At 49.9% G+C, this 25,755-nt stretch overlaps 1 protein-coding gene across 4 annotated transcripts; it reads right to left on the minus strand.

Moving 5' to 3' along the window:
* Nucleotides 1-2,769: 2,769 nt before the first annotated feature.
* On the minus strand, nt 2,770-25,285 carry LOC139825772 (dynein axonemal heavy chain 9-like). Of its 4 annotated transcripts, none has more exons than XM_071799949.1 (7): nt 24,722-25,283; nt 21,591-21,764; nt 20,000-20,207; nt 15,200-15,365; nt 11,240-11,342; nt 9,757-9,996; nt 2,770-4,764 (listed from the first exon to the last, which is right to left on the minus strand). In XM_071799949.1, the coding sequence occupies exons 1-7, from the start codon at nt 24,851-24,853 to the stop codon at nt 4,660-4,662; spliced, it is 1,128 nt and encodes a 375-aa protein (XP_071656050.1). In that variant the 5' UTR covers nt 24,854-25,283; the 3' UTR covers nt 2,770-4,659. The 4 variants fall into 4 exon arrangements, with proteins under 4 accessions (XP_071656050.1, XP_071656049.1, XP_071656051.1 ...); XM_071799948.1 differs by lacking the exon at nt 2,770-4,764 and adding an exon at nt 7,271-7,767 and having other exon boundaries at nt 24,722-25,284; XM_071799950.1 differs by lacking the exon at nt 2,770-4,764 and adding an exon at nt 7,271-7,762 and having other exon boundaries at nt 24,722-25,280.
* Nucleotides 25,286-25,755: the final 470 nt, after the last annotated feature.

Raw genomic sequence — 25,755 nt, forward strand, 5'->3', positions numbered from 1 at the left:
CCCTGGGGACAACGGGGGTCCCGACGGTGTCACAATGGGCCCTTGGGCCAAAGGCTGTCCCCTGAATGTCAAAATGGGCCCTGGGGACAATGGGGGTCCCCAGGATGTCACAATGGGCTCTGGGGACCATGGGGGGTCCGGGAACGTCACAATGGGCCCTGGGGACAAAGGGGGGTCCTGGGACGTCACAATGGGCCCCAGTTACAAAGGGGGTCCCAATGGTGCCACAATGGGTCCTGGGGAAAAAGGGCGTCCCCAGGATGTCACAATGGGCTCTGGGGACAAGGGGGGTCCCCACGGTGTCACAATGGGTCTTGGGTACAAAGTGGGGTCCTGGGATGTCACATTGGGCCACAGTGACAAAAGGGGTCCCCATGGTGCCCCAATGGGCCCTGGGGACAAAGGAGGTCCCCATGGTGCCACAGTGGGCCCCAGTGACAAAGGGGGTCCCCACGGTGTCATAATGGGCCTTGGGTACAAACTGGGGTCCTGGGGTGTCACACTGGGCCACAGTGACAAAAGGGGGCCCCATGGTGCCACAATGGGCCAGAGGGACGAGGCGGTCCCCATGATGTCACAATGGGCCCTGGGGACAATGAGGTGTGCCCAGGATGTCACAATGGGCCCTGAGGACAAGGGGGGGTCCCCATGCTGTCACAATGCGTTACCAGTGACAAGGGGGGTCCACATGGTGTCACGATGGGCCCTGGGGACAAACGGGGGTCCCTATGGTGTCACAATGGGTCCCCACTGACAAGTGGGGTCCTGAGATGTCACAATGGGTCCTTGGGACAAAGGAAGGTCCCCAGGATGTCACAATGGGCCCTGGGGACACTGGGGGTCCCCATGGTGTATACAATGGGTCCCCAGTGACAAAGAGGGTCCCCAGGATGTCACAATGGGCCCTGCGTACAAGGGCGGGTCCCCAGGAGGTCACAATGGGCCCTGGGGGCAAAGGGGGCTCCTGGAATGTGACAATGGGCCCTGGAGTCAAAGGGGTGTCCCCATGGTGTCACAATGGGCCCTGAGGACAATGGGGGTCCTGGGATGTCACAATGGGCACTGGGAAGAAAGAGGGGGTCCCCAGGGTGCCACTATGGGCCCTGGGGACAAGAGGGTCCCCAGGATATCACAATGGGCCCTGGGGACAACGAGGGTTCCGACGGTGTCACAATGGGCCCTTGGGAAAAAGGCTGTCCCCTGAATGTCACAATGGGCCCTGGGGACAATGGGGGTCCCCAGGATGTCACAATGGGCTCTGGGGAGAAAGGGGTGGTCCCCATGGTGTCACAATGGGCCCAAGTGACAAGGAGGGTCCCCATGGTTCCACGATGGGCCCTGCGGACAACGGGGTCCACCGGATGTCACAATGGGCCCTGGGGACAAAGGGAGGTCCTAGGATGTCACAGTGGGCCCTGGGGACAAAGTGGGGTCCCCTGACTGTCACAATGGGAGCTGGGGACAAAGGGGGTCCTGGGATGTCACAATGGGCCCCAGTGACAAAGGGGGTCCCCATGGTGTCACAATGGGCCATGGGGACAAAGGGGGGTCCTCGGATGCCACAATGGGCCCTCGGGACAACTGGGGGGTCCTGAGATGTCGCAATGGGCCCTGGGGACAATGGGGGGTCCCCACGGTGCCACAATGGGTCCCCAGTGACAAGGGGAGTCCCCAGGATGTCACAATGGGCCCTGGGGATAAAGGGGGTCCCCAGGATGCCACAATGGGCCCTGGGGAAAAAGGGGGGTCCTGGGATGTCACAATGGGCCCTTGGGAAAAAGGCTGTCCCCTGAATGTCACAATGGGCCCTGGGGACAATGGGGGTCCCCAGGATGTCACAATGGGTCTTCAGTATAAAGTGGGGTCCTGGGATGTCACAATGGGCCCTGGGGATCAAGGATGGTGCCCAGGATGTCACAATGGGCTCTGGGGACAATGGGGGGTCCTGGAATGTCACAATGGGCCCTAGGGACAAAGGTTGGTCCCCAGGTTGTCACAATGGGTCCTGGGGACAACTGGGGGTCCCCAGGATGTCACAATGGGCCCTGGGGACAAGGGGGATACCCACGGTGTCAAAATGGGCCCTGGGGACAAAGGGAGGTCCCCAGGATGTCACAATGGGCCCTGGGGATGACGGGGGGTCCTGGGACGTCACAATGGGCCCTGGGGACAATGGGGCGTCCTGATATGTTACAATGAGCCCTGGGCACAACTGGGGGGTCCTTAGATGGGGGGTCCTTATGTGGGGGGTGATGGTTAAAGTGTAAGTATGGAGAAGCTTGGCAGATTGATTATATTACACTTCCACAAACACGTCAAGGTAAGCGTTACGTACTTACAATGGTGGAAGCAACCACGGGATGGTTGGAAACATCTGCCGTACCTCATGCTACAGCCCGAAATACCATCTTGGGCCTTGAGAAGCAAGTCCTTTGGTGGCCGGGTACGCCAGAAAGAATTGAATCAGACTATGGTACTCATTTCAAAACCAGTATTATAGACAATTGGGCCAAAGAACATGGTATTGAGTGGGTATATCATATTCCATATCATGCACCAGCCTCTGGGAAAACTGAAAGGTGCAATGGTTTGTTAAAAACTACACTAAAGGCACTTGGTGGTGGAGCCTTTAAAAACTGGGATTCACATTTAGCAAAAGCCACTTGGTTGGTCAACACCAGGGGATCAACCAATCGAGCCGGGCCTGCCCAATCAGAAATTCTATGGACTGTAGAAGGAGATAAAGTCCCTGTAGTACACATGGAAAATATGTTAGGAAAGGCAGTCTGGGTTCCTCCTGCCTCAGGCACAGGCAAACCTATTCGTGGGATTGTTTTTGCCCAGGGACCTGGCAGCACCTGGTGGGTGATGCTTAAGGATGGAGAAGTTCGGTGTGCACCTCAAGGGGATTTGATTTTAGGTGAAAATGTGCAATGCTGAACTGTACGATGTGAATTGCCGCACTAACAATGTTTAATAAGTGTCTTTCAGATCAAGACAATGGTGATGAAACCAGCGCTGGCTTCTTCGAGTGGCGCCCGACACCTTCTTCGAAGTTGGTGTCCTTAACCCACCAACAGGGGTCATGAGATGCACTTGGACCATTTTCCCTGCCCTGGGAGACTGTGGTGACAAAATGAACTTAATGAACTTTTCAAAGGATGGTCCACTGATTAATTACTCCTGTGTATATATGTACATATGTATATATATATATATATATATATATATATATATATATATTAGTAGTGATTAATTAGATTGTATTGATAGATTGTATTGATAAGGTTTAAGTATTCAGTGAATGTCATATGATAAGGGGTGGAATGTCCTGGTTTTGTTAAAAACAAGTTTCTCTTTTAGTGAATTTTTGCCTGTCAGCTAAAGCCTTCATATCAGCTGCATTTTCCTGGAGAACCCGACACATGTTTTGGTTAAACCCAGCAAGGGAATGCAAACTTATTGATAAGCACAGATGGACATCTCGCGAGAGGGGCAACGAGAAAACTGATGACTGAGAGACTGACCAACGGTGAATAACATTCCGTTCACGTGAATACTTCATATAAAAGTGGGAGATCACGAGGATCTCGTCCCCTTTGCCTTTTCCCTTTTCTCCTCATGGCCGACATCAGGAGAGGACCTTGCTGGTCGTCCCTGCGAACTGAGGCCAGTGAGAGACTGAATCCAGCTCCGGTTGGCTACAGAGTCTGATCCACGACTTTGGGTGCTGGCTCTGCAGTTGCTCAGACTTACAAGATGGGTTTTGTATATTTTGTATTATTTTCTCGATTCTCATCAGTAGCATCAGTAAAACATCTTTAACTTTTCCAGCTTTCTCCCCTCTGTCCTTCTTTCCCTCCCGATCGCCTGTGCTGAGTGGGAAGGGGGGAGAGGGAGGGGCAAAAGGGGGAAGTGGGGGGGAGAGGAGGTTGACAACACATCTGCCAGGGTTTGATTGTCACCCCGCAATCCTAACCCTCGACAGATAATTGGCGCCCAACGTGGGGCCAGAGAATGGGGTAAATTTGGAGATTTTTGGCTTTTCTACTGCTCTGACGTACCTTTCAATTTTCTTGGCACGGTGCTAGCTCATAGAGTTGTGATACTCGCGCATCTGTTTGATTCGGATATTATTTAGTCGTGATGATGATCCTGTGTGGTTTGGCACTGGTTTATTTCATTATACTGCAGCCGCTAATGTATTTTTACTCGTTTTTGCTTTACCTTGAAAAACCTCCAGAAGAGATTAAAGAGCAGAATGGCTCTATATTTGCTAATTGGTCAAGCGAATCTTTAGAAAGGCTGACTAACAATACTTTTGTGATTTCGCTGGGACAGTTTGCAAATGTGTTAGAGAACTTTGAATACCCTTGGAGCTTTGATAGAACTGTGATGGTGTTATCTGGTTTGCTGAATGTGTGTCAGTTTGTGTTACTGTTAAGAGAAATGAGGTTCAATAGGAGGTTTGCGTCTCTTTTTAGTCCTGAGATTTGCGGTGCGCCTTCGGAAGCTTTAGCAAAAAGCACTCCTGGCCGCTCGAGAAAAGGCAAAACAGCCAAAGCTGCTGCTGCAGCCACTGCCCCCCAACCGCGGCTTCACAGGCTGAAGCTCCAGCTCCTCCGCATTGCTCCTCTGCCAAGGGCGCTGCAGATAACGTTACTTCTCCAGCCTCAAAGGCTGACAAGGCAGCCCCCCCGCCTTCACACACTGGGCACTGTTGCTGCTGTAACCACAGCAATCACTGTGACAGTCATTCAGACTCTGGAAATGAATCAGATGATGGTGAACCCATATCAGCATCAGTTGCTGGTTGTAAGAAAGTCACTAGAAAGACCACCCGTGCAGCAGGTGATGGCACAGGGCCAACATCAACCCAAGAGGCATCATCACCAGGACAGGGTGGAGATGAAGTGACCACCACTCGGTCCTTTTCTCCAGGTGAGCTGAGAGACCTGCGAAAAGACTTCAGTCGTCGTGAAGGCGAGAATATTTTAACCTGGCTGCTGCGATGCTGGGACAATGGGGCAGAAACAATTGAATTAGAAGGTGGTGAAGCCAGGCAGCCGGGATCTCTGTCAAAAGATTCCACCATTGATAGGGCAATTTCAAGAGAGTCTAATGCCGCTACTCTCTGGACCCGACTCCTGCAGCTATGAAAATCAGATTTCCCTACAAGGAAGATTGTATATCTAAGTTAGGGAAATGGAATACAATGGAGAGAGGTATCCAGTTCCTGAGAGAATTAGCTGTGCGAGAGATCATCTATCTAGGACCAAACAGCCAAGAGGGGACAGACCCAGATAGAATCAATTGTACAAAATCTATGTGGCGCAGATTTGTACAAAGTGCACCACCTGCATATGCTAAGTCATTGGCAGGAATGGTCTGGTCAGCTAGAGGTGCACAAGAAATTAATGAAGTGATTGAGCAGCTCCGGTACTTTGAGGACAGCCTTGCTGGTTCTCTACGGGCTTGTGTCTCCGCTGTGGAGAAACTGTGTGAAAAATCTGATGACCGGTTTGAAAAGCTGTTGCAAGAAATCCAAGAGCTCAGAGCAGACTCGTACCGTTCACGACCTGCACAAACCTATGTTTCAGCTGTTAGGAGAAGGCGTTTCCAATCTCGAGAGAGGGCAGAGACAGCCCACAAAAAGAGGTTCACTGTGGTTCTTCCTACATGAGCAGGGAGAAAACATGAATAAGTGGCATGGAAGGCCGACCTCAGAACTTCAGGAACGAGTACGTGAGATAAAAGGAAAAACTCCTAGGAAGGTGGCTGCTCCAGTTTACAAAAGGAGCAGAAGAGATTCTGATGCTCTTGAAGGAACCTCTAATTCACACCCAGAGACTGTGCAAAACAGGAATTAGAGGCGCCCTGCCTCCAACCAGGTGGAGGAAAGGGATAACAGAGTCTATTGGACTGTACAAATACAATGGCCTGGTACAACACAACCCCAGGAGTACAAAGCTTTAGTGGACACTGGTGCTCAGTGCACAATAATTCCTTCTGATTATAAAGGAACGCAATCCATCAATATTGTTGGAGTGACTGGGGGATCCCAGGAGCTGACTGTTGTAGAGGCTGAAATGAGCCTAACTGGAAAGAACTGGCAAAAGCATCCCATTGTGACTGGTCCAGATGCTCCGTGCATCCTTGGTATAGACTACCTCAGGAGAGGGTATTTTAAGGACCCAAAAGGGTATAGGTGGGCATTTGGTACAGCAGCTGTGGACACTGAGAAAATTGAACAGCTGTCTGATTTGCCTGGTCTTTCAGATGACCCTTCTGTTGTAGGACTGCTGATGGTTGACGATCAGCAGGTGCCAATTGGTACCACGACGGTGCATCGCCGGCAATATCGCACCAGTCGAGACTCTGATTCCTATCCAGAAGCTGATCCGTCAATTGGAAAGCCAGGGTGTGATCAGTAAGACTCGCTCACCTTTTAACAGCCCAATCTGGCCAGTGCGTTAGTCTAGTGATGAGTGGAGACTAACTGTAGACTATCGTGGCCTGAATGAAGTTACACCACCACTGAGTGCTGCTGTGCCTGACATGCTAGAACTGCAATTTGAACTGGAGTCAAAGGCAGCCAAGTGGTATGCTACAATTTACATTGCTAATGCATTTTTCTCTATTCCTGTAGCAGCAGAGTGCAGGCCACAGTTTGCTTTCACCTGGAGGGGCATCCAGTATACATGGAATCGCTTGCCCCAGGGGTGGAAACACAGTCCTACCATCTGCCATGGACTGATCCAGACCACGCTGGAGCAAGGTGAAGCTCCAGAACACTTGCAATATATTGATGACATCATCGTATGGGGCGACACAGCGAAAGAAGTCTTCAAAAAAGGTGAGAGAATAATTCCTATTCTTTTGGATGTGTCTTTCAGATCAAGACAATGGTGATGAAACCAGCGCTGGCTTCTTCGAGTGGCGCCCAACACCTTCTTCGAAGTTGGTGTCCTTAACCCACCAACAGGGGTCATGAGATGCACTTGGACCATTTTCCCTGCCCTGGGAGACTGTGGTGACAAAATGAACTTAATGAACTTTTCAAAGGATGGTCCACTGATTAATTACTCCTGTGTATATATGTACATATATATATATATATATATATATATATATATATATATAGTAGTAGTGATTAATTAGATTGTATTGATAGATTGTATTGATAAGGTTTAAGTATTCAGTGAATGTCATATGATAAGGGGTGGAATGTCCTGGTTTTGGTAAAAACAAGTTTCTCTTTTAGTGAATTTGCCTGTCAGCCAAAGCCTTCATATTAGCTGCATTTTCCTGGAGAACCAGACACATGTTTTGGTTAAACCCAGCAAGGGAATGCAAACTTATTGACAAGCACGGATGGACATCTCGCGAGAGGGGCAACGAGAAACTGGTGATCGAGAGACTGACCAACGGTGAATAACATTCCGTTCACGTGAATACTTCATAGAAAAGTGGGAGATCACGAGGATCTCGCCCCTTTTCCCCTTTTTTCCTCATGGCCGACATTAGGAGAGGACCTTGCTGGTCGTCCCTGCGAACTGAGGCCAGTGAGAGACTGAATCCAGCTCCGGTTGGCTACAGAGCCTAATCCAGGACTTTGGGTGCTGGCTCTGCAGTTGCTGAGACTTAGAAGATTGGTTTTGTATATTTTGTATTATTTTCTCTATTCTTATTAGTAGCATTAGTAAAACATCTTGAACTTTTCCAACTCTCTTCTCTCTGTCCTTCTTTCCCTCCCGATCGCCTGTCCTGAGTGGGAAGGGGGGAGAGGGAGGGGCAAAAGGGGGAAGTGGGGGGGAGAAGAGGTTAACAATACATCTGCCAGGGTTTGATTGTCACCCCGCAATCCTAACCCTCGACACTCTGTCTACAACTACCTAATAGGGAGTTATAGAGAAGACTGAGCCAATTTTTTTTGGAGGTGTATAGCAAAAGGACAAGAGGTAACAAACTGCAGGAAGGTAAATTCCAACTGAAATAAAAATATATCAGCTTCACCGTGGAGTGGGTTTAGTGGTGTGACAAGGGTCGGAGAGGTTATGGGAACTCCAGTCATGGAAACATTCAAAACTTGGCTGATCAGCCTGACCTGACTTTGAAGCCAGCACTGCACAAGAAGGGTTTGGACAAGAGAGTGTGAGCTAAATTATGAGTTTATGAAGATTGAATGAAAGTAACACATGGAAATGCAATCCCGGAGTCCAGAGCTTCTTTCACACTCAATTTCAGGAAGAAAATTGTGTTCCCGTAGGGACAAACAGGATATCAGGAGATCTCAAAAACTCAAGAATATTTAATGTGAAGGAATAATCAAGAATGAATCCAAAAGGTAAGGAAGGATTTCAAGAAAAATTGGACCACTATTTCAATAAACATTATGAAGCCCAGGAGCCAGACTCCCCCACTCCTGAAGCCACGCGATAAACCAAACAACACCTGAGCTCAGTCGCTGCTCCTGCCCCAGCATCCAGACCTGGCAGGACATTTCCTAATATCCCACAACCTGAGCACCTTTCAAGCAGGTTACAGTTAAAATTAAAGCTTCCCATGGAAATGCTGCTTTTCTCTCTCTGCCTTTCAAAGCACAGATTAACTAGAAGTCAGGAGTTAACACGACCCACATCTAACATCAAAAGCTGCTGATGTTTAGCTGAGCATAAGTGACAGGTCTGATTCTTTCTTGGCACAAAAGAGTTATTAACTTTTTCAAGGCCCTGTTTTTGCTTTTCCCACTACGTCATTACTTCAGTTCTTGTGTGATGGACCAGACCACAAGGCACCAAACTTTCAGTACGTACTTAGGAGAACAGGTGTTAAGAAGGACAGCAACAAGTTACAAACCGGGGTTCTACAAGAGTTTATGGTGTTCCAAACCTCTCGATTTGGCTGCTGAGAACCTTCTCAAATTTTACTAATCAGCCTTAAACTCTGAAAGGCTCTTTGAGCAGTAATATCTACTGCTTCAAAGTATGAGATTTCAGGGGAAAAAAAAGTCTCTCCGTTGTTGGAAGAAAATATTTCTAAATCTGAACAACTTCCCCTTGGTACAGAACTGGCTCTGGTGGAAATTCAGGTTTAGCAATTAAGTCAAAGCTGGGTTTGATTCAATTATCACCTTTTTAAATGCCACCCTTCATGCACATACTGAGCATCTGACCATCAAGAAGCTAAGAGGACATGCCAGTACAGGCCAACAAGCTAAGCTGGATCTAACTTCAGGGCCAGTAACCCACTAACTATCCACCACCTGCTTCAGTACAATAAAATACTTTGCCTGTGTGGTGGAACAGTGCCATTAATCCCCACATTTACACGTGTGGAACTGAGGCTCCCAAAGATGAGCGCAGCTCCATCGCACTCACCATCAGTCATTTAAGTGCTGAAGTCGGAAGCCCAAAGCTCCCTTCAGCTGGTCCCTTCTACAGCCAGAGGGCGTTTCAACCCACCCCAAACCTGCACATCCATCTGGAACTACTCATCCCTCCCCGCTGACCACAAGAGGCTGGAAAGTAACTAAGCTTCTCAAAGCCATGGGCAATGGTTCTGGAATCCATCCAAAACTAACAAGGAATTAAGGAATGGCCTAAGGTCACCCACTTTACTCAGGGCACACATGTGCTGTGTCATTTTTAGGTAGGAGACTGCATTCTGCCCACCAGAGCTAGAGGAACACAGCTCCGCAGCCTCTTGTAGCATCGGGACAAGCTTCAAGTCCCACAGGACAGCAACTGCACTTACTTGGAAGATATTGGAGAAGTCTCTCAAGTTGAAAATGTAGTGGAACTTGATGGCTGTTGGAAGGAATGTAGCGGCTACTTTCTGGTGCAGTCCCAGGGCAAGGGCAATCAGCTGCTGAGCTGATTTTTGCACAGCCCCCGAGAAATTTCCACTTGTCAGGTGCTGCGTTAAAATGGTGCTATAGATCCTGGACAAGGCATCCTGCCCAGGGATGGACAGCGCGAAGACACAGAAGTGACGCTGAGGGAGAGAAAGGAAGGCATGGAAAGGTCAGAGAGGTAGAAAAACACCTTTCAAGCAAAATGCCCTTGGGGATTTGCTGTGATAATCTCATCTAGGCTCCCTTTCCCATGAAATGCTGGACCAGATGATCTTTTGAGGTCCCTTCCAACCTGGGTTGTTCTATGATTCTCTGATTTGCAGTCCACCTGAACAAGGTTATTTCCCTCTCCCAGTTTGCCAGCAGAGCTCAGGTGGGAAGTGACATCACTCTGCTCACTAAACCAGGGATTTTCAACTGCATCTCACCAATGCTACACTGGAAGTGCAGTCCATTGAAGAGCCAAAGGGCTCTGAAGGTCCCACCGACCTCTGACAAAGCCCAGTCACTGTCTCTATTAAGAGCAGCCCCTGGAAGGTGCCATCTCCCAGAGGACCTCTTTACTAATTTGGAACTTGCAAAGTTGCCCATGGGACACTTCATTTTAACTCCACACCTTGCTGAAGAGGAGCCAGGGTCCAAGCTGACTCTGGTCATTAGGTTTCTCCATGATGAAATGAATTTTGCTCACTGCTACCCAGTCCCTCCATCGGTTGGCAGCTCCCAAAAGTCAAAGTCTAATGTTTAAGATCTCTTCCCAAATCTTCTGTTATCAGCAGCGCTTGAACTGCTTTTTGTTTGGCTTGGGGTTTTTTTGTTCGGTTAGGTTTTTGGGGGGATTTGGTTGGTTGGTTGGTTTTGGTGTTCTTTGTTTTGTTGGTTTTGTTTGGTTGCTTGGTTTGGGGTTTGTTGGGGTTTTTGTTGTTGTTGTGTTTTGGTGTGGCTTGGGTTTTTTTTTAGTTTTGTCTGTTTTCTTCGTTTGGGTTTCTCCCCCACACCTCTTTTTACTGACAGCTGCATCAGACAATTCTGGAAAGCAGGCGGCGTTAATGCACCATGCTTCAGAGCTAAATACGAGCTAAATGAAGGTAAAATCTGCCTGTATGGACCAGAAGGTTGTCCTGAAAGTAGGTGTTAAGCTGGCTGGCAACTTTTGACTTCCTCCTCTGACGGAGCTGCAGAATGCGAGGAAAAACAAACAAGGGAATAAGGGACCCAGTTCGGTGCTTCACTATTAGGAATCACAGTCACTCGACAGATTCGTGCCATTTGTACTGATAAAACAACAGCAGGATCTGCCAGTGGTTGTCCTCTAACCTCACGTTTAAATGATCCACCCCAAAATAAACCCAGCGATGCACCTGCCGTTGTGCAGGGCTTTACCTGCAGCCGAGGGTTGATGGTGAAGCTCCCCACCGTCGGGTTCACGCACGACACATACTGCACGTTCGTGATCTCCTTCAGCGACAGCTTGGTCCGGTCGTACCTTCGGGCAAAACACAAGCAGCAGCACAGTGACCACGGCCACTGCCTCTCTCAGTACGTGTCCCTGGGCTGCCAGAGGCCGCTTGTCTTCAGGGGGTCAAATTCTGCGTCCTGCCAAGATGAGGCCCAGGCCCAGGTTGCCGGCCTATCTGTACACGGCCTGGCACACGCGAGTCCTGCTCCTGGTGGAAATCCTTCAGCTTCAACAACCTGTAGCTAATATTTCTATCAGTAATAAGCACTGAGCAAAGCCCCTGGGCCATACTCTTCACTTGCATGGAAATGGCAGAAAACAGCAGGAGTGTCTCTGGTTTGATCCCAACCCGGGACAGGGTGTGAGAGACTACAAGGGTGACTCTCAAACACTGTGGCAAACCCAGCCCTGCAACACCCAGTCATGGGAGACGGGCCATCGTGAGCAGGTGAATGGTGATTTACATGTCAAGGCCGAGGTGACAGCCACAGGCAAAGGCTGGGTGACACAGGCAGTGCTGTGTTGAAGGACACGCAGCCTGTGCGCTGACAGGCCCGACACGGTGTCAAGGCCCAGGCTGAGAGACCCTCCGGGCCTCCCCCATCTTCCACAATCACCCCCAGTGACGCCTGCACAAAAGCCCAGGTGATCCCGAGGGCTATAAACCCTATAAAACCTGTGCCAGCACAGGCAGGGTGCCACCCTGGGGACCCTTCCACCCACCGGGCTGACCACGGGAACCGAACCACACACCACAGGGTGCTGAACCCTGACTACAGACCCAAGCATTCCTGCATAGGAACTGGACCTGAGACTACAAACCCCTCAAACACACCACGGAGCCCTAAGGGTGGTGAGACCTTTCCTTTCCCTTTCCTTTTCCTTCCCTTCCCATTTCCTTCCCCCTTCCTTTCCCCTTCTTTTCTTCCTCTCTCTTTCCTTCCTATATTCCTATTTCTTTGCCTTCCTTTTTGTGAGTAATACAGTAACATAAGGTTTAGAGCCCCACTTGTGCCACAAAACTCTTTCATGTGAATCTTTTCGCTGCTAAACTGTTTATCGATTGAGCTTAAGTAACATAAATCCTTCTGCCACTGAGTCATTTGCCAATTGGACCAAGCTACAAAAAATAAAGGTCTTTTGTTTGTGGACCTTCAGGATTGTATGTACTTTTTTCCAACCCAGGGGACTGACAAATCTCAGTCACACTTCCCCCAACCATAGCGCCAGGTGGGACATGACAAGGGTCAGCAGGCTGCTGCTGCCGGGGGAGGACCGGGAGTCCTGGGCTCCCTGGTTTAAGAAGGACAAGGAATTACTGGAGAGAGTCCAGCGGTGGCTACAAAGATGCTAAGGGATCTGGAGCACCTTTCTTGTGACAAGAAACTGAGAGAGCTGGGGCTGTTGAGCTGGAGAAGAGAAGCTGAGAGGGATCTGATCAATGGGATCAATATCTCAGGGTGGCTGTCAGAGGATGGACCAGACTCTGTTCAGTGGTGCCCAACGCCAGGGTGAGGGGCAGCGGGCACAGACTGAAACACAGGAGGCTCCATCTGAACATGAGCAGAAACTTGTTTGCTGGGAGGTGCCAGAGCCTGGCCCAGGCTGCCCAGAGCGGGTGTGGAGGAATTGAAAACCATTCCAGTGGTTAAAATTCAGACAGTCAAGAAAACACACCTTCAATGAAAATAAAGAAATAATGGGAAGGGTTATTAGAATGGAGTCGTGAGACAGGTAAACTGAGCCTTGGCAGCTAGGAAGTGTCAGGTAGTCTGTAAACCCTGCCGTACCCAACCAACGGGGAACTGGGGAGGGAATTTGCAGTTGGGATTAGGGGTGGATATAAGCAGTGGCTTTTTGCCCTGTTTTGTGTGCCTACCTTTAGGTGGAACACCCGACCTTGCACAATCGTTAATAAAATATGCTTTGCTGAGAGATCCTACCTGAGCCTATTATATTGGTGAGATGATAACTTCCTGCATGCAATACAGTGCCCAGTGGGCACTGCCGAGCACATGGGCAGAAGGCCTCGATGTGTCTGGGAGGGGACCCATGGCATGCTGCATCCGCCCGCACCTCGCTGCATCCCCTGTACGTTGCTGCATCCCCCCGCACCTCGCTGCATCCCCTGTACGTTGCTGCATCCGCCCGCACCTCGCTGCATCCCCTGTACGTTGCTGCATCCCCCCGCACCTCGCTGCATCCCCTGTACGTTGCTGCATCCCCCCGCACCTCGCTGCATCCCCTGTACGTTGCTGCATCCCACCGCACCTCGCTGCATCCCCTGTACGTTGCTGCATCCGCCCGCACCTCGCTGCATCCCCTGTACGTTGCTGCATCCGCCCGCACCTCGCTGCATCCCCTGTACGTTGCTGCATCCCCCCGCACCTCGCTGCATCCCCTGTACGTTGCTGCATCCCCCCGCACCTCGCTGCATCCCCTGTACGTTGCTGCATCCGCCCGCACCTCGCTGCATCCCCTGTACGTTGCTGCATCCGCCCGCACCTCGCTGCATCCCCTGTACGTTGCTGCATCCGCCCGCACCTCGCTGCATCCCCTGTACGTTGCTGCATCCCCCCCGCACCTCGCTGCATCCCCTGTACGTTGCTGCATCCCCCCCGCACCTCGCTGCATCCCCTGTACGTTGCTGCATCTGCCCGCACCTCGCTGCATCCCCTGTACGTTGCTGCATCCCCCCGCACCTCGCTGCATCCCCTGTACGTTGCTGCATCCGCCCGCACCTCGCTGCATCCCCTGTACGTTGCTGCATCCCCCCGCACCTCGCTGCATCCCCTGTACGTTGCTGCATCCGCCCGCACCTCGCTGCATCCCCTGTACGTTGCTGCATCCCCCCGCACCTCGCTGCATCCCCTGTACGTTGCTGCATCCCACCGCACCTCGCTGCATCCCCTGTACGTTGCTGCATCCCACCGCACCTCGCTGCATCCCCCTATGCCTCACTCCATCCCCCACACCTCGTTGCATCCCTCTGCGCCTCACTGCATCCCCCTACTCCTCGCTGCAGCCCCTTGTGCCTCCAACGCTCCCTCGCAGCTCCCTCACCCTCTATCTGCCTGACTTCCCTGACACCCACAGCCCAAGATTTCTGCCTCCGCTCCACTGTCTCTGTTCCTCGGAAGCTTTTGGCAGAGCTCAGGCATGCACACAGCTGAGGAGAGTGGAAATTGCAATGCGTCCCTGCCCTGTATTCCCTGTGGAGAGATGCAAATATTCATGTCCCACACAGAGCTGCTGGCTAAAGTGTAAAACACACCAATCTCCTTCCAAAACAGTCACTGCTTTTCCTTCAAATCACCTCTGCCTAGATAATGGTTGTTTGCTGCTGCCTGACAGAAGACAATGTTAGGTGCTCACAGCAGGGGGGTTCACCCCAGCTGAGGCCAAATCCACAGCCGCCTCTGCTCTCAGCGTCGCGGGGCAGCAAGGCCGAGCATCGCGCTCCCCTCGCAGGCTTTGCACTGGGACCACAGTCACAAGCCACAGCAAGAGCAGAGCAAAGCTCCTCTCAACCCAGCTATGAGTAAGCAATCAAGCGGTATTAAAGAAGCGATGGACAACGTCCTCGGACACACGGTGTGAACTGTGGGGTTGTCCTGTGCAGGGACAGGAGCTGGACTCGATGATCCTTGCGGGTCCCTTCCAGCTCAGGACGTTTTGTGATTCTAAGTGAATTTGTTTGCTGGGGACAGGGGAAGCCCTGAGGGTGCTCAACTCTCAGTTCACCCAGAGCCTCCCAACCAGCTCTAGCCCAGCAGTATGCAATGGGAAGAGGGACCCACGCTTTGAGATTCTCTCAAACCCACTCCCCAGCACTGGAGCTGAACAAAAAGGTCTCCGACAACCAAGCCCAAGCAGGCTCCTACCAGTGGCCGTAGTCCAGGTGCTGCCGGATCAGCGTATGGGGCTGCACTGTCCCGTAAGCGTCCACCTCGGGCATGTTGAGATCATCAATGAAGTACACGAGCTTCTTGGTACCTGGAGGGCCATAATTCCTACCAGCCTTTTTCTCCAGAGGTTTCTCAAGCATACCTGTAGGGAGGCAGAGGTGCAAAGCTCATCTACTGGGAGAGCAACTGCTGCAAAATAAAAATGATTTCTCAGCCCAGCTCAATGCTGTGCTGTGTGTAGCTACAGCGGCCCCTCAAGGAGCTGAGATGTCCCCCAGCTGCAGCTGTATGAGGAGCAGCTGAGGGGCCTGGGGGTTCAGCTGGAGAACAGGAGCTGAGGGGAGACCTTCTGATCTCTGAACTGCCTGGAAGGAGCTCGGAGCCAGGGGGGTCGGGCTCTGCTCCCCAGGAACAAGCGCCAGGAGCAGAGGAAATGGTCTCAAGTTGCACCAGGGGAGGCTGAGGCTGGATCTGGGGAACAATTTCTTCCCCAAAGGGCTGTGGGGCATTGGAACAGGCTGCCCAGGGCAGTGCTGGAGTCACCAGCCCTGGAGGGTTGGACAGACGTGGAGATGAGGTTCTCAGGGACTAGAGTGCTAGAGCTGGGTTACGGTTGGACTCGATGATCCTGAAGGTCTCTTCCAACCAAACTGATTCTATGATTCTACAGTGCAGCTGGGAGCCCTGCAGGGACCCTTGGTCAGCACTTTGGTTTGACTTAAATCAGAAAGCTCTCAACTCTTCCTTCCAAACAAAAATACAACAAACTTCGTCTGCTACAAAACATGTCTACCTCAGAGCAAACAAGAGCTTTTCATGCAAGATAAAGCCTTTTGAATCTCTTCTGCATAATTTTTTAAACGAAATCTTGCTTGCAGAGGTGGCTGTGCCAGAGCAGTGAGCGTCCCCTGCTGCCTGCCCCGGCGATGCGGCAACTGCAGCGTGGCCAGGGCAGCAGGCACTGGGCGCTGCGATGGAGAAAGGGAGATGGATGCTGTGGGCACAGAAGCCCACGAGCAAAGCTGCTGGTTTTGTGAATATATGCATCTTTTACCCTGTTAGACAAAAATAGGCGATCTCAGGGCCAAATTCCTGGACATCTTCAGAACAACCAACATGACACTTTTATTTAAATGCATCAAATAATCATAAGTTCCCTGATCTTCTCACCAGCGTTACCCAACCCTCCAGATAATGTGACAAGACTTAATTCCAACACGAGCTGTCAAATTACCACCTAGTTTCAAGTAGGGTCACGCACACGCAAAGGAAAGCACGGAGAGAACAGTTTCGCATTTCAAAGCCTTGGAAGACTTTAATTTGTTTTAGCAGAAGGCTGGGGTCATATGTTGCTCTAGCTCATAAAACGTGGGGAATATTTATAATCCTGGGCTGATATTTAATAAAAATCACCCCACGTCGCTGCACATCATGTTCTATAGGTTATTGATTCCTCTGATTGCAGCCCAGGCAACCTTTACTGTCTCAGTAAGTGGAAAAGCAAACGGAAGCAACGCTCCTCTGCCCAGACCGCGGGTGGGTTTTCTGCCCTGTGCTTACTCGAAGAATTTGTTTCATTAGCAGTTTTGGGTTGGCAACAGACCTATAAGGTGCTATAAAGCAGCACACGGTAAGTAGCAATTCTTTGTAATTAGGGAAGACTGGCAAATGTAAACGGGACTGGGAGTTTTTTTAAGCCATTTATTATCACGTGCAAAAGTTGTTAAGGAAGATTTATATTCCGTTGGTTTGTTTCAGATCACAGACCTTTCAAAACGCTGGGTTTTTCCTGCTTGGGTGCACTGCAGACAGCTCGCCTTGCTCACCACTCAAAACGCAGCTGATTTCTTGTCACAGGCAGTTGCTGCACAAAGGAATGGATTGTGCTACGAAAAATGATGAATCTTTCCTCAGCGGAGCCTCTCTCCCCGTTCAATAAAACCACAATATTTGAAATTTCTGGTAGCAAGTTAAATTAAGTGTTTCAAATAAGCATTTAATTTAAATTTAATTAGTCCCTAATTAACATATAAAATCAGCCCTTTTTGAGGTTAAACAAGTATGCAAGAGATTCATCACACTGAAATGCAATTACTGGGGATCAAGTGACATGTTCGTGGAAGTGGTATTTTAATTCAAAGCCGTATCTCACAATAATAATAAGGGGCGGTGTGTCTGTGTGAGATCCTGACACATACTCAAACTAGCACCTCAAAGAAACAGTCTGGACACCTCGTACCTTCTGGTTGGTGAGCAAGGGAGAGGGAAAAAAAGAACCCAAACAAAAAAAACCACAAGATTTATTGCAATTTCTCTGAATGACAGAAGTCAGGGCTACATCTGATGGAGGGGCAGAGGCCCAAGAGGGCACGAAGCAGAGCGAGGCCCAGGGCAAATGCCACAGAATGTGGTATTTAGTCACAATAAACTACAGAAAATCCCCAAACCGGCCCCAGGTTCAGGCAGAGAGAGTGTTGGGCTCCTTTTAACCCCTGTGCACATGGCGCTTCTGGAAGCCACAGGATGCAGGGATGGGTTGAACAACAACTCTGCTTCCCCTAAGGGCTGCATCTTATACATCTCTGCAGCAACAGGCACCTTGTCTAAGGAACTACTGGAACTCAGGTTAGGATCTTTTTTAAGTAAGAAAAAATCCAAAATTACTTTGTGCCCATGTTTTACAAATTTAAAGATGTGCCTGCTGGGGAAAAGAATAAAGCAGCCAAGTGACAAACTACACAAAAAGGGACAAATTAACTCTAAAAAATGAGCAGCAGGGATCCAGGCCAAGCAGTATAAATCATGCTTCTCAATGCAAATCTCACCACCACATCTTCATCCACACACAAGACAACTTGCTCCTCTGTGCAGGGGAAGAAAATCACTGACTCAGCCCACAGCTCATGACCAGGGACACGGTGCCAGGTCTGCCTGTACAAATAACACCTGCACACACTCGCCCATCCAGCTGGAGACAAACGGCTGCACATTCACAGAATCACAGGATCCCAGGCTGGTTGGGCTGAAGGGCCCTCTGCAGATCCCCCAGTCCAAGCCCTGCTCACGCAGGGTCACAGAGCAGATCACACAGGTGGGTCCAGGCGGGTTTCAATGTCTCACAGAAGGAGACTCCACACCCGCTCTGGGCAGCCTGGGCCAGGCTCTGGCACCTCCCAGCAAACAAGTTTCTGCTCATGTTCAGATGGAGCCTCCTGTGTTTCAGTCTGTGCCCGCTGCCCCTCACCCTGGCGTTGGGCACCACTGAACAGACTCTGGTCCATCCTCTGACAGCCACCCTGACATATTGATCCCATTGATCAGATCCCTCTCAGCTTCTCTTCTCCAGCTCAACAGCCCCAGAGCTCTCAGTCTCTCCCCATAAGAAAGAATCTCTAGGTCCCTCAGCATCTTTGTCCCCCACCCAGGCAGCTGGACAGAGAGACAGACAGACAGACAGCCAGACAGACAGACAGACAGACAGACAGCTCAGCCCATTTAGCAGCTCAAGGGCATTTTGCAGAGACCCCAACACAGGGAAAAAAGCAAAGGGGCACCTGGGAGGGAGGAGGGAGACTGCAGCCATCACACACTAGCAAGACCCAAAACCCTTCAGACCTGCCCCAGAAAGCTGCCGTGACTCCACGACACAGCCCCAGGTGACACAGCGTGGGCTGAGCCTGTGCTGTCACCTCTGCGAGTGGATCAGTCCCACAGGGCAACTTTAAACTCTGACACCTTCCTTAAAACATCTGCAGTGTCGGGAGCCCAGCAGAGCACAGACAGGGGCTGTGATGCTCATGGCCGTGAGCGTGTTCGCCCCAGGGCCACCTGGCCAGGAAAAACCCACATGGTGAAGGTTAAAACCTTGGTCTCACTGGTGCTGGTCCTGTAGAGGGAGTAAAGGGATTTCAGGACACTTGGGTCAGACCAAACTCCATAAAGGAAGTTATTTTGGTTTACAGTGACCCACAGCTGTTGTTCAACTCAAAACAAGCAAGGTTGTTTCATTCCTGATTAATAAATACATGTAGAAAATTATCCTCTCTCTTTAGGTCAACTGAAAGTGAAAATACCATTCCAAAATGAGTCACTTTTCAACAATTCCCTCTTTCTCTTCATCTGTGAAAAGACTACACAGCAGAACTGACCTTATCCTGGTCTCAAACTTCATCTTTCACTGATGTGCCAAAATCCTCATCAAAGATATTCTCATGGGCTTCCCCAGGTCAGAGCCTCCCAGGGTCAGCAGCCGTGTCCCCTGGGGCGGTGGGATGTGGCACCCGCTCCGTGGGAGCACACGGGGCTGCATCAGGATGCGGGGGACAGCCCAGGAACCAGCAGCACCTGCACATCCCCATTAGCACTGTCCTCACTGACAACTGGGATGCAATTCCCATCATTGCACTCTGAGGACAGCTTAGATCCCAGCCAAGCAACCCATTCTATTCAGCACGGGCTTAAATTCAAGCGTATTAAAGACACACCTCAAGTCAAGTACGAGCTGTGTGCTGTAGAGAACAGCAGCAGATTGAAGTGTGTGCTTTGCACAGCCCTGAACCAGAGTCGTGGTGTTCAGAATTCAATCCCTCATGTTGGGAAATGCCATTTTCCATAAAACCAGGAGTCTGCGGACCAGTGAGTTTCACAGTGGGATTTAAGAGTCAGTGGGTGCCAGTGCAGTGCCCACAGTGCACACCCAGCTCCAAACCCCGACGGACACCCCAGGAATTTGGTGACCTGCCAGGCAGAAGTCCCACATCTCAGCCATTGTCTTACCTTGCAGCATGGCAGAGGTGGTGTAGTAGTTAAACGGGACCTTCTTCACCACATAGGCGTCTGTATCCAGTGAGCAGAGCTTGTCCCCCACCAGCACAGACTTCCCCGTGCCGGCGTTGCCCACCAGCACCACGGGGCGCCGGCGCTCCAGGAGCCTGTCCATGAAGTACCGCACACGGACCGTCTCGGTGGTGGGCACCAGGCAAGCCTGAGAGGGGCAAAACGAGCAGGTAAGTGTACCCATCTGTGGCACCACCCCACTGCCATGTTCTGAGGAGACATCAAACTGGGAGAGCCAGGAATGAGTGCGGTGACCTGAGTTTCTAGATGGCGCTAGGAAGGGAACAATACACTGCTACCAACCATTCAAGTCAAACTATCTGCACAGACGAAACAATGACAGCGGGATGCTGAGAGCAACATCTGGATCTCCCCGCAAACACACATTTTGCTAAAATGGTAACAATTTTTACAAGTCATCTGCTCACTGTGGCACCTCTAAAAGGAAAGAAAGGCATAGCTGGCAAACGCAATTCACTACCTGCAGCAACTCTCATTTTTCGTCCAAATCATATAAACAACCCTATTTTCAGCCACGCAGAATGACGAGATGGTGTCTCAGGGACTTTGTCACTACGTTGTCCCACATCCTGCTTCTCTCTGCAGGCCAAACGCACCTCCATCCCGCACCCTGGGCACACCAGCCCTGGCTCATAGGTGTCTCTGAGCCTGCGCCTCATGTACATCACTCAGCTCTGGAAGATGGATGGAGGATGAGTCTTCACAGTCAAAGTACAGTAAAGAAAGATGGGTAATTGAGTTGTACTTCATAAAGAATGTGTCAAGGGTTTTGATTGTGGGGTGACAATACAACCATGGCAGATGTGTTGTTAGCCCCCTCTCCCCCACCTTCAGCCCCTCTCTCTCCCCCATTCCCACTCAGGACAGGTGATTGGGAGGGAAAGAAGGATAGATAGAAGAGAATTGGAAAAATTAAAAATGTTTTACTAATGCTACTAATAAGAATAGAGAAAATAATACAAAATATACAAAACCAATCTTGAAAGCCCCAGCAACTGCAGAGCTGGCACCTGAAGTCCTGGACTGGACTGTGCAGCCAACCGGAGCTGGATTCAGTCTGTCATGAGGCCTCAGTTCACAGGGACGACCAGCAAGGTCCTCTCCTAATCTCGGCCATAAGCAAAATGGACGAGATCCTCGTGATCTCCCACTTTTATATGAAGTATTCACGTGAATGGGATGTTATACTCTGTTTGTCAGCTTCTTGGTCACCTGTTTCTCATCGCCCCTCTCGCGAGATGCGAATCTGTCCTTATCAATAACCTCACATTCCATTGCTATGTTTACCAAAACATGGATCTGGTTCTCCAGGAAAACGCAGCTGATATGAAGGTTTTACCTGACAGGCAAATTCACTAAAAGAGAAACTTGTTTTTAACAAAACCAGGACGGAATGCCATTCTTATTATGAAGTGCTTGACCTCGAATGAGACTTCAATTGAAATGCCTGCATACAGTCACTAAAATGCATGTGCTCTTCCCAGACAAAACACGTGCAAGGTTCACATACCTGTAAGGGCATTTCTGGATCAAATTCAAACTGAGGAATAAGTTTAGACCAAGGTTCAAACTTCTTCGTTTCTGGATCAATGTAGAAGTCAAAGACTGTGCCCTGAGAGGGAAACTTGATAGTCTTGAATTCTGCCACCCACCACTTGCTGAACTCCACTCTGTAGTCCACAAGCTATAAGACAAAAAGTGGAGAAAATACACTAATCTGGATCAATTAATTAGTAATGGAGAATGTTATCTATCCCAGTCCACCAGAGCGGGATTAGTCCTTAAAATATATTCCACAGCATAAAGTTCTTATCATTTTTCCTGCTATTAAGCCTAATTTTTCATTTTCTTCATTTCTGCTCATCAGTCCTATTTATTCATCTAAATAATTCATCCTCTGTGTTGATCACTCTTGGTATGTCTGAGACTAGATAGATGGATCAATTTGAAAAAGAGAAATACGTGCCTATGACTAAACAGACCACTTGATTGATTCTTGGTGCCTACTTCTTCCAACAGACAAGGACACAACATCCGTCTACATCTGTGCTCATGGTCAGTCACAGCATGCATACCAAAGCCTTTCCTCATCAATCACACCACTCTATTCAGAGTGAGTTGTTGTCTTCTGGCTTCTTTTCAAGCCACAACGTTTCAGACAAGCAGGACTGCAGACACCAGCGTACCAAAGCAGCAGCGAGGGTCTGCCCCTCTGACCCCGCCGTGATTCTGCGCTGCCACATTCCCCTCAAAGCACCCGTTTCCTTGCTTTTCCCCATTGTATCTTTCTACACATGGAGATTTTGGAGCATCTGAATTTTTTCAACTGGGGTGACAGTTTTGCTTTAGATGCTGGGTCAGGACTCACAAAATGTGCTTAGTCCCCTCCTCTGCCCTAGGTCTCCTGTATGACATTGGGCCAGCCATTCTGCCCAAACACCTTCCCATGTGGACAATGGGAACTGGAGAGAGGTGGAGGGGAGGAGGAGAGGAAAATTGCTGTGAGAAAGATGTTTGTGAAATACCGGACGCATCATTTAGCCCGTTTTAACAGCACAGTTTGTTCCTGGGGTGTCTGCGGGTCTCTCCTCCCCATAGCCATACAATGTGGGGTCACCAACACATTGTCCATAGGCTGCTCGGCCTCCATAAGGAAACCTGGGTTTGTTGCTGAACTGAACCAAGTGTCCTCCATAAAGCCTCCTGAGCCACAGTCCCTCAAAAGACCAGTGGATTTGAAAAACACATTAATAGTATCCACGATTTTGCAGACTCATGCTATTCAGAGAGGCAGAATCCCTGTAATTCTCCATTCTCCTGTTGTTATAACTCCTCAGCAGCGGCAGCAGAGTCGCCCGCAGTGGAGCGGGACGTGCGTGGCTGCTAAAAGCTTTCCCACAAGGGTGCCCTTACCCCGCACAGCCAGACCGCCTGCAAGCGCGCTGTGCCGCGCTGCCCGCCCTCCCTGACCCCGCGGTTAAATGGAGCCACTCCAGCCCCAGCTCTATTGCCAGAACGGTGTGGAATTCAAACCACTTCCTTAATAAAAACCCCATATGGATTACCGCTAATTTCAGAGCCAGGAAATGGCAAATCTATCATCTGTTTTTATACAGGGGCCCCGCTACCCACCAACAAGCACCGAGTAGTGGGAAGCCTCCCAGACTGTTTCTCCTGACATTTCGGCCGCGAAAGGTCAGCGCGAAGGGCACCTTCGGTGGAAAGCAATAAACAGATTTTATATTGGATCATTTTTCATCAGGCTCCCCATTGCTCGGACTGCTGTATCCTCGCACTCTCAGCTCTGACATTTACAGAGCATCGCGGGCAGTAACGCACAGCCAGGCTCCCGGCGGAGCCTCCCGGAGGGTCGCTGTGCCTGCAGCTGCTCCTGCAGCCCACCCAGAGCCACTACCGCAGGCAGGAGCCCGGCCTGATGCACCCGAGACTGACTGTGCGGCATGGGGAACACAGCGGCCAGCTGCCACAGCACCGCACACCAGCATACTTGCGCTTGTACTGCTGAAGCAAAGACAAGTAGTGCTTCCCAGGCTTTATTGTGTTTTGTTTTGTTTCTTTAAGTCATCCTAGACTGGCAACACTAAGGCTGAGTATTTCCCAGCTGGCACATGGGAAATGGAGGCTCCACAAGGACCAAGGAAGCTGGTCTCGCACAGGTCATTCAATGGTCACAAGGTGTGATGGCACCAAGTGAGCACCCAGCTGAGCTTGAGCTGTGTTGTTCAGCACTTCCTGAAGCATCTGATCCTTGGCATGGAGCAAATCTGAAGAGACCAGCAGACACTCTAGGTCTGGCGTTAAGGTACATGAAAACACACAAAGAGACCCCTGGGAGCACTTGAGCAGCCATCAAGAACGGCAGTGCCTCCACCCGAGCTGGGGAGGGGTGTCTGGTGTTACATTCGTGGAGAGACCTCCCGCATAGTCCAGACAACACAGAGTTTGACACAAGCCCAGCGGAGATCAGACGTGGATCTCCAAGCCCTTGACAGCAGTGCAGTGTGGGCAGACCCAGACATCAGGACTACACACTTTAGATCTGAGGATAAGGCGTCCTCTGACTAGGGGATGCAACCACCCAAGAGTAGGTGTGCCCCTGTGGCCACGAAAGTCAATGGCACCTGGGGTGCGTTAGGAAAAGTATGACCAGCAGGTCAAGGGAGGTTGTTCCTCCGGCTCTGCTCTGCCCTGGTGACAAAACACCGGCTGGTTTGTGTTATGTAGCACGTCTACCTGTGCAGTCAGAAGGCTGAAAGACTGCTCCACTGATACATCCATCTGATAAATCAGTCTTAATTTGATCACATTATGCACATCCACAGGCTTCTATAAGTTAACCTTATGTTTCTCCCCAGTGAAATGCATCTGCATAAGCAAACATCCCTCCACCTTTACCACTGACCCCTCAGCTGTTCTCCGGTGGTGTTACACCCTGGATAACGAGGCCTTTCGTAAAAGGAATTGTTGTGTTTCTAGTTTATTATCACCTATATGAGAGCCCCAGGAAAACAGCATTACTGGCATAGCACTATGTTTCAGAAAGTATGAAGAAATCAAAACAACACAAAACCACACAAACAAACTGTGTGAAAGATGCTGAAGAGGCATCTTCCGTCTTACCTGATCTCGAAACATTGATCCACCAAAGGCCCAGACGGCAGCAAAGACAAAGTAAAGTTCATAAAGCTCCTTGGGACAGTCAGGAGGTGTGTTCTCCTCTGCCAGGAGACATTCAAGGAGGTAGCACAACATCTGAACCACACTCTGCTCAGGAATGGGAATAATCTTCTTAAATCTAAGGGATGGAAATTAGAAAGCAATACGTCCATCACAACCCAGGAAGACTAGAAATGCTCTTTCAGAACACTGGCATTCTGCTTGTCAGCGGTACGTGTCCTATTCCCAGGTACAATAAAGAGAACACCCATTCTCACACTCAGACCCGCTGGCACCGGCACATATACAAGTAATAACAATAATCAGAAGTTTCAAGCATTTTAAAACTTTGATCTTCTTGAAAGAAGCAGAATGGAAGACTTGCTAAAGGCAATGATTTCCTGCGAGCACGATGAGTTCAAAAGCGGTCAAATAGAGGAGTAATAAAATAAACCCTTTCATCTTGCCATTTTACATTCATTTAAGCTACACTTACAGAATTCCAAACTAATATTGTAGCTGCACTGAAGTCCTCCATAAAGTAATTATAGCTATTTGAAAGGTTGGTTCTACGATTTCTGAATTAAGCAAGCTACCAAAACACTCAGCTCAGGGTTGCCTGCAGCTAATCCCGTGGATTTCACGCTCTGAGACAATGTTCAGCAAACAGAATGGGAAACGTCCGATTGACTTTGCTACCAACAGTCAAAACCAACTTGGTCCCACAGAGAGAAGTTCCCTAGCACAATGTTTAAGTCCTGATTCCAGACCCTTCTGACACATCCCCCTTTTGGCTGACATCTCCCATGCTCACTGATTTTTCTTTTGTTTTTAAAGGAAAGTGCAACTATAGGAAGCAAGTAGAGGATGGGAGATGCTCCCTTAAGTTTTCTGGGACTCTACTTTGGCCAGTCCTCACCACAGTATGAGAAAGAGAATGGTTTCACATGATGATAAGCAAGAACCACATGACTTCCCTGTGGACACTGCTTTAAAGC

The sequence above is a fragment of the Patagioenas fasciata genome, chromosome 28 (assembly GCF_037038585.1).
Source record: "Patagioenas fasciata isolate bPatFas1 chromosome 28, bPatFas1.hap1, whole genome shotgun sequence".
Lineage (NCBI taxonomy): Eukaryota > Metazoa > Chordata > Aves > Columbiformes > Columbidae > Patagioenas > Patagioenas fasciata.

Bases quoted from the DNA above. Each gene is read 5' to 3' on its own strand.
- LOC139825772 (XM_071799947.1), bottom strand. From the start codon at position 24,853: ATGTTGTGCTACCTCCTTGAATGTCTCCTGGCAGAGGAGAACACACCT. The intron at 15,366-19,999 runs GTAAGACAATGG...GCCTCCCTACAG, and splicing joins CACCTCTGCCATGCTGCAAG to GTATGCTTGAGAAACCTCTG. The intron at 11,343-15,199 runs GTAGGAGCCTGC...TTTTGCCCGAAG, and splicing joins CACCTGGACTACGGCCACTG to GTACGACCGGACCAAGCTGT.